The sequence below is a fragment of the Asterias rubens genome, chromosome 12, assembly GCF_902459465.1.
Source record: "Asterias rubens chromosome 12, eAstRub1.3, whole genome shotgun sequence".
Classification (NCBI taxonomy): Eukaryota; Metazoa; Echinodermata; class Asteroidea; order Forcipulatida; family Asteriidae; genus Asterias; species Asterias rubens.
Window position 1 is genome coordinate 766,510 of NC_047073.1, and position 12,914 is coordinate 779,423.

At 39.6% G+C, this 12,914-nt stretch overlaps 1 protein-coding gene across 1 annotated transcript; it reads right to left on the reverse strand.

The window, feature by feature from the left end:
• Positions 1–1,088: 1,088 nt before the first annotated feature.
• On the reverse strand, positions 1,089–12,914 carry LOC117297546. The gene is made up of 5 exons (XM_033780641.1): positions 12,569–12,914; positions 7,703–8,035; positions 5,291–7,140; positions 4,515–4,844; positions 1,089–4,363 (listed from the first exon to the last, which is right to left on the reverse strand). The coding sequence occupies exons 1-5, from the start codon at positions 12,894–12,896 to the stop codon at positions 3,926–3,928; spliced, it is 3,279 nt and encodes a 1,092-aa protein (XP_033636532.1). The 5' UTR covers positions 12,897–12,914; the 3' UTR covers positions 1,089–3,925.

Genomic DNA, 12,914 nt, shown 5'->3' on the forward strand with positions numbered 1-12,914 from the left:
CTCTCCAACGTAAAGCTCTTCATGGTTGGGGTCACTATTGATCCAGGAAGTTGAAATAATATACTTGCACAGTCTATAAATGGACCTCTATTGACGTTATCAATCCTTGAGCACTGAGTCTACGAAAAGGCGCCCTCCTCAAATGACGTCACATAAACTACAATAACACATGCACACGTGTACGCGCTGTACATGACTCTCAGCCAATGATCTCCTTCCACGCTTGCACGTTTTACAAAGATTGCGGCCAATGCAAGGGGTCTATTTGGGACTACATGTCTGTGTAAATCAAATACGGCCTTGTTTCAAAATTGGGGGGATGTTGGCATACCCATGGAATTCAAACATTTTGAAAGGTCAAGAAACCCTTTTTGCAATTAAGGAGACATACGATCAGACTGAGGTTGCATACTTCATTGAGGACACACATTCGACCAAGGGATGGTCCAGATGTGAATTATCTGGTTTATCTTCACTGGTATTCCTGCGAGGGTTTGAAATAAATACGTGGAAATTACGGGGCCACGCGCATGACAATTTCCGGTTTAATTTGGTGCTCGCAATGGGCCGGATATGGTGTAACCCCGCCCCACCCCCACCCTCACTCCATGTTGTCTTCATTGTGAATATAACTTACGTACAAGAGGAAAATAGTCTATACGGGAATCATTTTATTCTTTGCATCTAAATCTTCACTGTCGTGGTGCTTTTCAATTGGGAATTTTGTTTTCTAGATCGTATCAAAAAGGGGCATCCTTAAAAACAAATATCAGGAAACATTTTGAAGATTGAAATTCTATGCCTTCAGAAAAAGACAAAAATGCACACGGGAACATTATACATTTTCCCGGATTCCCGGTCATGATGGGCCCTGACCAATTTCTTGGTCAGTATGACTAAACAATGTGTCAAAGTGACCCCTAAATGGGTCCAACTGTCGCAGGGAGTTAACATTTTAACCGGTCGTGTTAGCCTGACCCAGAAATCAGGCCCTATGTGAAATCGGGCCATGGAAGAGTTCACTCCTGGGTTCCCTAAAACAATCATGAAACACGATTGAACCATTGAGTGAACCTAACTGACGAACCATTGCGGAGGTTTATGGTTTTCGTATCGTATAGTAGTTTCTTTTATCACCTGCCACGTCTACGACCCCGGTTCGAATCCCGCTGGGGCACTATGCGGGTTGGGTTTTCAGTCCCTGTCTTAACTGCGTGGGTTTCCCTAAGAAATAGTTCTCTGTGGTTTTCCCACCACATGTACAAAACTAAAACTTCGTTACTAATATATTTAATCGGTGCTAGATTTCAAGTGTTAAAAATGAGTTTAAAATACCTATTTATTTTATTGCTTGATTCGTACAATTATAACAATAGTTACGGAACTCAACTTAATTTGTGTAGGTTCTAATAAACTTATATTAAAGATGTGCATACAATAATATGTTTTAAAATCAAGACTCAAGAAGTAGTTGAGAAAGTGCCATAATTTCTTAAGGTGCTCGGTAAGGGGGAATGCGAAATAAACAAACCGTAACTCAAAGTTAGCCTCGCGGGCTTTTGGAGGTTTTAATGGTAAAATTATTCCCAAATTGAGGTATATGACGTCCTTAGCAACACCCTTATCAACAGCCGTAGCCGTAGCTGTAGACGCCAATTTGGAAACGGCCTTATGGGGTTCAACCTCGTTACCACTTGTTTAAATATTTCATTCTCCCTACTAAAATTATAGTAAAAATCAGGTGGGTTCGGTGAAATATTCATACCGTTGGGCAAATGTTCGAATCTGTTGACTAAAACAGAACTAGATATCAAGAGCACTGAACAAATGTGCCCTTAAAAATTCTTCAAATACTTAATACTACACGAATTCAAAGACAAGTGTCTTGGACAACTTTCTGTTCTAAAAAGGCAGGGTATCCCTTTGGCAATTACACTGATAGTTAGTGTGCATAAAAAACTACTTGGCAAGAGCACTACTGGAGCGCTCCTAATATTGTTAGAAACGGCACCCTTTAAATCTGAGAATGGCTTTAGGCTTGAAGCCTTTCCCAGGCATCTGAAAATTACTTGCCACCAGAGTGGTTGACAATTTTCAAACCCTGCCTTTAAAAGTTAGGGTCATAGATTAATGTCTAAAACTCTAAATGCGATTCATGCATAAATCGTTTCTGAGATGTCTGAGGGCTGGCTGGTGTCCGTTCGAGAATGCTGCAGCCATCAATGATGCGGTTGGTACCCGCTGTCACCTTGCTAATTATGGATTGATTTGACACGCTTGTGAAAATATTGCGACTGTTTTTTGTTTTTTTGTTGCAGTTTTTCAGCTAAAACTGTCAAATGTTATTTACCTGTCTTTGTAAAACTACGCTGTAACACAAGCGTTATGACCCTACCTTTATCACGCGATGAAAGCAAATTGTGATCAGAATGTCAATGTTTGGTGAAATTATTAATAACAATGAAACTTGTTTACTTTAAGTTGTTTTTTTTTCTTTGGGGGAACCTACGATGGATGCAAACAGCGTTGTCTGAAATAAATTATCATTATTATTATATTCTCGCTTTCACTTTGTTCCCCATTATATTATATATTTTATACGACTATACTTGATTCACATACTATTATAATATTATAAGATTAAATATATATATATTTCTTTTTTAATTTTACACACATTTTACGATGAAAAAATAAACGTTCGTCAGCCTTTTGTTCGTACTACCTTACCAAATCTTCAGCCATGGCATAATCATCTCTCCTGAGATAAATGTTTAAACAAAACATGTAAAAAAAAAAACGAAGGAAGGAAAAATTTACTATTTTGAAAGCGAAGTAATTGCAGCTTGAAAAAATTTGCGTCACACTCAGGCACTCGGGCTCTTCCAAGGAAAAACATCCCAACTCGAATTTTATTTGTTACTAATCATTTAAAATTCTGAATGCATGATGTGCATTGATATGAAAATAATGTGTCATATCTTGGCCTCCTTGTAAAACACTTTCGTTCCGTATTTATGGCCAAACAACTCATCTGCTTTTCTTAACATGTAATATTTCAAATTTGGCGGTTTTGCCGATGTGCTCGCAATGGCTTAGACAAAGAAAGGGAGATCAGGGTGCATGGATCGGAAAAAGGTCGAGTGCTCGAAGGTCGAGGGCATAAAGAATTGATGAAAGAAAAATTAAAGCTCAAATGAAGCGTAAAAATTGGTACTTTTAAAATTATCTAAAGAAATAGAAAGTGTTTTTACCATCATGGTTTCATCTTTTAAAAGACTTTGCCCGTCCTAAAGTTACTTGTATCAGCTGCTGATTTTGATTTCAAAGTCACGTTTACCGCAAAGATGAGCCTTATGTGATGAAAATCGATGAAGAATAGACACCCGATGTTTGAAAAAAAACGAGATATATACACTCTAAAAAATATATCAGTCAAAACAACGCTAAGTAGTCGTATGAGACATGATTTTGACTAACTTGCATCAAAACCATGCCCCTTATGACCAATTAGCGTTGTTTTGACTAATATATTTTTACAGTGTATGCTAACCTAGAACCAAACACCGGTTAATTCTACATGCAGTGTAGTGGACAGATGACCTCATTAAATAAAAAATTGTGTTGCAGTTATGTCCCTCTATGGGCGAAGGGACTCATAGCTTGTGGGGATTCATTAAGGCTTAGCTAGAAGGCATATGTGTTGGTTTCTCGGCTCATGTAGAGCAAGGCAATTATAACAGTAAACTTGGAGGCAACCAACTGCGCCGCAGGTTAGGGTATTAATTTTTTTCTAATAGTATCTTACTTTCCCTAAGACAATGTGGAAATAAGCATGTGATTTTTTGTCATTTTCATGGAAACTGCCTGTAAATTGCCATCGCGTGCATCGCCTTGTTATAACATAGAGTAAGGACAAGAAACCCTAACGAGTGGACTGAGGTTGCTTGAGATTCAAAGAGGACACACTAAGGTCAAGGGCCTGGTCAAGATGTGAATTATCTGCCTTATTTTCAGCGGATTCCTGCGTCAATTGGCCAGAAGAGGACATAACGAGCACGTTACCAACGTGCATGGTTATATCCTTATTAGCTCTCAGTAGCTCAATCACATCTTGATCGTCTGCAAGGACTTGGTCACCGCAGACTAGGTACATCTTTTCGATCGGGAGGTTCTTCTTGCGGGCAAGGAGAGGCTTTAGGTGGGTCACGGTCATTCCGGGTTCCACGTCCACATTGATGTCGGTACCAGCGGGGAGAAGCTGGACTACCACGGGGCAGGTAACTTGAAGAATGGCACCCTCATCGATGTTGTAGTGGGACAAAGTTCGGTAGTCTTCCAGTTGTTTGTTTTTGTAAGAAATCTAAATCAAGAACAACAAAACAAAATATAGAAAGAATTACTTGACTGCTGCAAAAAGTGTCGTCGTTGTTGTTCTTTATGTTTTTGTTGTTGTTCTTTTTGTTGCTGTTGTTGTTGCTGTTGTTGTTGATGTTGTTGTTTTTCTTGTTTACCTTTATGTGATCCAGTGGTATTTTGGTCCTCTCGAAGATGGTGGCTTTGATGTTTGCAGTGGTGTTGATCTCATCTGCGGTTATGACAAGCTCCTCAGTTTCAGACAGCTTAGCAACCACAGGAAACCTCAACCTGAGGTCAAGGGTCGCATTCTTCCTGATTGAGTACAGCTGGAGAGAGGCGTGGTTCTCCAGCAGTACTTCTTTGTACGAAAGCTGCTGCTGGTGAGGGGGTATGCCAGTATACTTGTAAATCCGACACTTGGCCAACGCAACGGTATCTTCAGAAGAGAAGTCTATGGTGTGGGTGGGACCATGACAACTTTTCACCTGCCAAGACATAAATGGGTATTAAATTAGTTAGGTAGATAACAATAATTTTGGGTTGAACAAAGACAATTTGAATTGAGCGAGATTGACCTGCGACCTCAAGATCAATGAGCTCTCTACCAACTGAACTGGTTAGTTTTATGTTGGCGGTCTCCATATTTTGTAAATATCTTATTCCAGGAAGCCATAAAACATGTAACTACCATGTAGCCATGGACAACACCAAAGTTTTAAACCTTGGGAGCGGCAGCAAAGGGGATAATAACAATAATAACTTTGCAAGAATAATGCAATTAACAACAAAACAAAATAATACAATTGCAGGGATTGAAGAGTCAGTTGGAATGTTAGGACCTGACCTAAGATTATGTCCGAAGTTTAAAGACAGGGGAGTGCCTTAAACATAAGAATAAAAACTTAGGGTGCAATTATTCAGCAGAACTCACCTTTAGTTTGAAAAGGTTCCGTTGGTTCATAGCAGGTGTTGCCAATCGCATTTCAAACTTGGGTTTCGGACCGCCATTGTCCGTGCTGGGTATTGGCGAGTTATCTTCCAAGAGCTGACCGTTCATGTACAGCTTCTGCCAACTGGCCGGTATCCCTTCTTCTGCTTCCAAGACATTCTTGAAATCTCCAACAGTCTGAAGTCCGGCTGCTTTTACATCAAAGAAATCTTTCCTGGATTGTCTAGGATATCGGGCACCCTTCAGAGCGATCTCAAAGCCGTGTGCTGTTTGTTCATTATCCTGGTTCTCGCTAAGTGGAACAGACTCCAATTCGGTCCTCTGGTCATCATCCATGTCAAAATCAGCCTCATCTGGATGCTCCCCAAGTTCCTGTTTCTGTCTAAGTGCCTTCTCCGTCCTCAGCTCTTCCTTTTGTAGCTCTACCTCTCGACGCTGTTGCTCTACCTCAATCCAGCTGAGGAGCTCCTCACGTTTCTGTAGCTCTCCATCCTTCTTCTCAAGCTCCTCCAAGCGGTCTTCCATCTCAGTCATCTTATCTCGGTTTGGGAGACTGTGGAAATGCTCAGCCTCCCTGTTAAGGAGCTCTTTATCACGGCGTATCTGCTCAACCTCAATCATCCTCAGGGCACGCTCCATTCTCTCCTGGGCCTGTAGGCGACAATCCAAGACATCCTGCAGACTGTCCATCTCTTTCTTCTTGAACATGAGATCATCTTCTTTCTGACGCAGTATTTCCTCTCTCTTCTCGTATTCTGTTGAAGCATCTCCCATCTCCTCTGCCTTGGTTTCCAAGGCGATTTCCCACTCCCGCTGCTCCTGTGCCATTTCCTGGACGTCTCTTTCCTTCTTATCAACTTGGTTCTGTTGTTCTTCCAACTCCTTCGATGCCTCTTGTATCTGCAAATCCTTCTGTTTAAGTTTAGCGTCTTTCTCCTTGAGTTTCTTCTCACGCTGCTCCAGACCCTCGCCAATGATCGTTAAATCTTCTTCTGCCCGGGCCACATTTTGCTCTCTCTGTTTAAGTTGAGCTGCCACCTTTCGCTGCGCTACCTGCATCGTCTTTATCTGCTCTTCGAGGCGTACTGTCTCTATTTCTTTACGACGTAAATCGATCTCCTTCTTTTTCAGGGCACCTTCTTTCTTCGTGACCTCATCTTCTTTCTCGGCCAGCTGCGACTCCTTGTTCTCGATGTTGCTTTCCCGTTCTTTGATCCTATCCTCTCTGACGTAATGCTCGGCGCTACGACGTTCTTGGCGATCACCCCGGTAGGCCATATCCCGTCCTTTCATCTCAAGAGATTCTTGTTGGCGTCTGGTAAGCTGGATGCGTTGCCTTCCTTCCTCCTCCCGTCGCTTTATCTCAACTTCCTTGGATGCAAGATAAGTCTCCTTCTGCTCCAGCATTGCCATTCGCCTCCTCATTTGGCCTTCCCACTTGCGATGCTGGTCATCCAGTCTCTTCCTCTCTCCTTCCGCCTCAGTCAGGCCAACTTCAAGCTGCTGTCGTGCTTCAGTGGCCTGCTGCCTCGCCATATCTGCTTGGGAGGTGGCAACATCCCTGTCATCCTCAGCGAGTGCTAGTTGCTCCTTGAGCTTCTTGATGGCCGAGTTAGCTTCAGCTGTTGTCTGGATGCACTTCTCTAGCTGTAAGGACTGCTTCAGACTGTCACTCTGTGACTCTGTGAGGTCTGACTGCAGGTTTGTCAGTGACTTCATGACGTCATTGGAGGCACCATTTCGGGTGTTGCTGGGAGACCCTCTACAGCTACCTGATGATGATGGGACAGATGAGTGGAAACTTCCTGCGCTGTGCTTTTTGCGCTTACCACCTATAAGAAAGATAATAAATCGACAATCAGCAAGTTGGTCTTCATGTGATACACAAACTGAAAATACCAATGAGTTAGAAAAGTAATCCAGTCATTTTGATCCCGGTGGTTTTCAATAAAGCTTTACCCTCCTTGGAAATTTTCAATCAAAAGAGATTTATCTCATTTTTGCAGAACATTTAAATTATTTTAGTTTTTAGACCCAGGTGGAGAGGAGCACATCTAGACTGAAACTTAAAATTGTTATTTTTGTAGGCATTACATCTTGATCTAGCCGATCACTCACCACTTTAACTGTGTTTTTTTTCCTTTCAATTTAAAAACAAATGTTTTTGACGAGTGCCCCAAAAAATTGATAAAATTCTTCTCAATTTAAAAATACATAGAGCGGTTTCTAGCCAAAAATGTTGAACAAATTTAAAGGGAATACAATAAGTTTAGAAAAAATGCTTCAAATAACCCAAAAGAAGTAGGGTAACTCCAAAACAGGGTGTCAGCAGGATTATTCATATTTTAAATTGCAAATCATTGTGAAGAATAGACAGAGTCATTGTAAACGTACTCTTTGGGGGCACTACGATGTTCTTCAGCTGTTCCCATAAACTGTTGGAGAGATGTTGAAATGGGTCTCGTAAGAGCTGCACAAGGTCGAAAAACGGCCCGTATTCATTGACTTGAGGCAATATGGCGTCGAACAATATCTCAGCCTTTGCCTCTGCGTGAGATTCGAGCTCTAGCTGCCGCTTGGTGGCGCTCGTCAGGGTTACTCCATTTCCCGCCTCCAGCTTTCGAATTAAACTCTCTGGATCGGCTGATACGTCACTGATGAAACAACTACGACATGTTTTGAAGACGTCGACGTAACTGCCTGAAACGGATGAGTTAAGTTTTGCGTCTGTAAAAAAAAAAGGAAGAATGTAAGGCGCTCAAAGAATCTCACAGGATTAGACAAAATAATATACTCAACAACTTCGTCCTTCGGATGGGAACTGAAACCGTAGGTCCCGTGCGTACTACCAATGCACGTAAATAACTAATTATATTATACTATCGCTAAGAGTATGGGTTCACTCAAGTCCTATAGGACGCACGAAAGTGAAAGGTTTAACAAATAAACAAGAACAAATAAACAAGAACAAATCAAACACGACGACCATTGTGTATGCCCAGAGTAGCAAGCCACGCACAAACAGTTTTTGCTTATACTATTTCGTGCTATATGGAGTGCCATTGATAGCCTTTCCGTATGATGAAGAAGTCATGGGCTATGAATAAACAACTTTCAGTGAATGATTTTACTTGAGTCCTGCTGTATTTATAACACTTTGCATGAAAGTAGTTAGGCCTATATCCATTTTGTTACATTTAAGTAACAAATTTATATTTTTGCTGCGTCATGCATTGAAGTATACGACGTCGCTATTAGCAACGCACGTATCAACCATGAGTCGTTTATCCGTCGTCACGGACGATAATTTAGGTACCACCACAGTTTATTTTATTTCTCCCCGTCGAATAATGTCATTAAATATTCTTCATGGAGAAATTATATAGTGTTAAAACGGTTTAAAAGCACTGTACACGTTTGGTGATTGTCAAAGACCAGTATTCTCACTTGGTGTATCCAAACATTATGCATTAAGAAAGCTGTGACACTTAGACTCAATTACAAGAGAATATTAAAAGAAAAACATCCTTGTTAGACGAATTTGTGTGCTTTAGCTGGCTAATAAAAGGCTTCAGGCCGGTCATTTATTATTTGAGTAATAAACTGCCTCTTTCTCAAAAACTACGTTACTTCATTATATGGAGCAGTTTCTCACAATGTTTTATACCATCAACAGCTCCATTGCACATAACCAAGTAGGTTTTTATGCTAATAATTATTTTGAGTAATTACCAATAGTGTCCAATGCCTTAAAGTGCAGGCCTATCTTTGGTTTGTGAACCGTTCAATTGTTTTATTCCAAAATAAATGTAGATGTATACAAACAACTAACATGTCAAAATTTCATTTTTAAAGGGTAGCCACGTTTTTTAGATTTCGCCGACATGTCCACGCAGGAACGTCCACGCATGAAGAATAATCCCCTTAAGGAATTTACAACTTGAGAAGCGTAACTGTGGTAACGCTTCTCAGATACAAATTCGGGTGAATTAAAGCTGTTATATTTTTACAGAACCGCATTTCGAAGTGAAATGTTTCTCAAAATGCTTTCAAAATGAAAAGATATTGGAATCAATTTTAAACGTGGGGGGGGGGAAGTTTATAATATTCCATTACTATTTACACATAATCGATTTGTATTTGTCTTTTAGAACATTATTTATTATTCAATGATAGATTTTATTACTTTTTTTCTTATTTTATTTTTTATTTTTGTATTTATATATTTAGTTATTTATTTATTTATTATTATTTATTTATTTTTTTTTTTTTTTTTTTTTGGGGGGGTGGAATTGTCTCACCATTCAATAAGGAACACCATCCAACAACAATCAGGAGAAATGATATCAGAATACTGATTTAAGTAAACAAAATGAACTTAAGTGTGGTATGAACTTTAGAATCAGTGAGCTTTCAGATGGAAATATTTCTCTGTGGAGGATTGGTACTGGTATGAACTTTAGAATCAGTACGCTTTCAGATGGAAATATTTGTCTGGCGGATTGGTACTGGTATGAACTTTAGAATCAGTGAGCTTTCAGATGGAAATATTTCTCTGGAGGATTGGTACTGGTATGAACTTTAGAATCAGTGAGCTTTCAGATGGAATTATTTCTCTGGAGGATTGGTACTGGTATGAACTTTAGAATCAGTGAGCTTTCAGATGGAAATATTTCTCTGGAGGATTGGTACTGGTATGAACTTTAGAATCAGTGAGTTTTCAGATGGAATTATTTCTCTGGAGGATTGGTACTGGTATGAACTTTAGAATCAGTGAGCTTTCAGATGGCAATATTTCTCTGGAGGATTGGTACTGGTATGAACTTTAGAATCAGTGAGCTTTCAGATGGAAATATTTATCTGGAGGATTGGTACTGGTATGAACTTTAGAATCAGTGAGCTTTCAGATGGAATTATTTCTCTGGAGGATTGGTACTAGAATGAGCTTTAGAAATCACTGAACTTTTAGATTGAAATATTTCTCTGGAGGATTGGTACCCATGGTATGAACTTTAGAATCAGTGAGCTTTCAGATGGAAATATTTCTCTGTGGAGGATTGGTACTGGTATGAACTTTAGAATCAGTACGCTTTCAGATGGAAATATTTCTCTGGCGGATTGGTTCTGGTTTGAACTTTAGAATCAGTGAGCTTTCAGATGGAAATATTTCTCTGGAGGATTGGTACTGGTATGAACTTTAGAATCAGTGAGCTTTCAGATGGAAATATTTCTCTGGCGGATTGGTACTGGTATGAACTTTAGAAATCACTGAACTTTTAGATTGAAATATTTCTCTGGAGGATTGGTACTGGTATGAACTTTAGAAATCACTGAACTTTTAGATTGAAATATTTCTGTGGAGGATTGGTACTGGTATGAACTTTAGAATCAGTGAGCTTTCAGATGGAAATATTTCTGTGGAGGATTGGTACTGGTATGAACTTTAGAATCAGTGAGCTTTCAGATGGAAATATTTATCTGGAGGATTGGTACTGGTATGAACTTTAGAATCAGTCAGCTTTCAGATGGAAATATTTCTCTGGAGGATTGGTACTGGTATCAACTTTAGAAATCACTGAACTTTTAGATTGAAATATTTCTGTGGAGGATTGGTACCCATGGTATGAACTTTAGAATCAGTGAGTTTTCAGATGGAAATATTTATCTGGAGGATTGGTACCCATGGTATGAACTTTAGAATCAGGGAGCTTTCAGATGGAAATATTTCTCTGGAGGATTGGTACCCATGGCATGAACTTTAGAATCAGGGAGCTTTGAGGGTAATTATTCTCGAGAGGATTTGGCACTAGTATGAACTTTAGAATAATTATGAACTTTAAGATGGAAATATTCCTCTAGAGGGTTGATACTGGTAAGAACTTTCAGATTGAAACAGTTTCTAGAGGAAGTGTATGGTTTGACCTTACAATTCAGTGAGTTTTTATATTGCGCTTCACATTGACCTATCGCGAACAATGCTACAAATGAGCACATAGCTACGCACACACAAGCGCAATATTATAATCCATAAAGTTGTCGTGACTTTGCGCATTGGTCAGGACATGGGTGTTTGATCATGAATATTCATGATAATGACGTATAATTAGATGTTAAATTTGATCGGGGATAAAGAATACACATAGGGCCTATACACAAAGTAAGAGTTATACGGTAGTCAACGGGGAAGCTGTTTTTCAGTTCTACCAAATCCTGAAAAGAAATATTGTATTCAGGGATAGAAAAAGAATTGCGAAAAAAATTGTGCAATTTAACTCAACATCTGACATTATATGACAATTAATGTGAAATGCATTAACAGCGTGGTGTGTAAACACATCACGTCAAACTACCTTGAATAAAACGTCATTATAGCATTATGAGACACAGATTGATAAGCATACATTGACATGAATTAATACTGTAGTGTAATGATCCATGTTGATTTATTGTTGATAATTTTGTATTTCATTTAATTTCATAACTATGTGTTTAGCAAAACGAACACTGGCAGGAATTGATCAGCCATCATGCAGATTATAAAACAAATGACCAAAAGCTTACATTAAGATCTCATTCAACTCCCCATTGGCCTTAAATGACCCAAATTCTACATTGTGAAATGGAAACCACAATGTTTCCCCATTCTAGGCCTAGATGAACTAAAATAATATAAAATTTATTTTCAGAGCAACTTGGGGATGCACTTTGCAGGGTCCCCCTCCTTGGACGCTATTGCTAGCTTCTTACGCAGTCATGTTTGTCTGTTATGAAACACCTCATATAATAATAGTGCCATGGCTTCTTATTTGGCGCTTATATCTGTCACTCAGTGACGCCAAAGGCGCTTTAACATTCAGTATTTTCCTGCAAGGTATGTGAGACCTCGTTTCAAAAAAGACCTACTCCTTTTACAATATACAGCCTATCAAACCACTAAACGCTGGGGCGAACCCCTTCTCATTTCGATTATTTTTGATAAATGCAATGGGTTCGCATCCCCTGGCTGCTGCTTCCCACGGGTTATATCGTAAATTTGGGTGTGACTAACGGTTATGGCTTCTGACGGGCACCCCTAAACAAAGGTATTGACAAAATAGGGAGACCACCAACAATAAAGCTGGATAGCTCAGTCGTAGAGATACTGTAATCCGGAGTTCGTGGGTTCAAGTCCCGCTCCAGTCAATTTGTTTAGGTTCAACCCCAAATTAATCTCTGCCAATGGTCATTATATAATTATTATGTAATCATGTTTGTACTTACCACCGGCAGATGGAGTTCTGTTCTTCCGTCTCCCTTCGTTATCTCGGTCTTTTTCTTTCGGCATGAGCTCTTGGGCAAGTTTCTCGTGGCCCTGTTCACTAAGCACATTACAGAACAGCTCAAACTTCTTCACCTTTGTGATCTTGAGCGCGTCCACTAGTTTATTCGTCTTCTCTTTATTGGTTTTCAACTTGAGAATCAGATCTCTTATGCCTTCGTTTATTACATCTTTTAAGACCAATTCCTTAGCGATTGCATCTGCATCGATGGTTTCAGCAAGCTGTGCCTTCTTGGAATCTAGTAACTTTTTACGAGTAGAGCGCTCCATGTTTACACACCAACACCA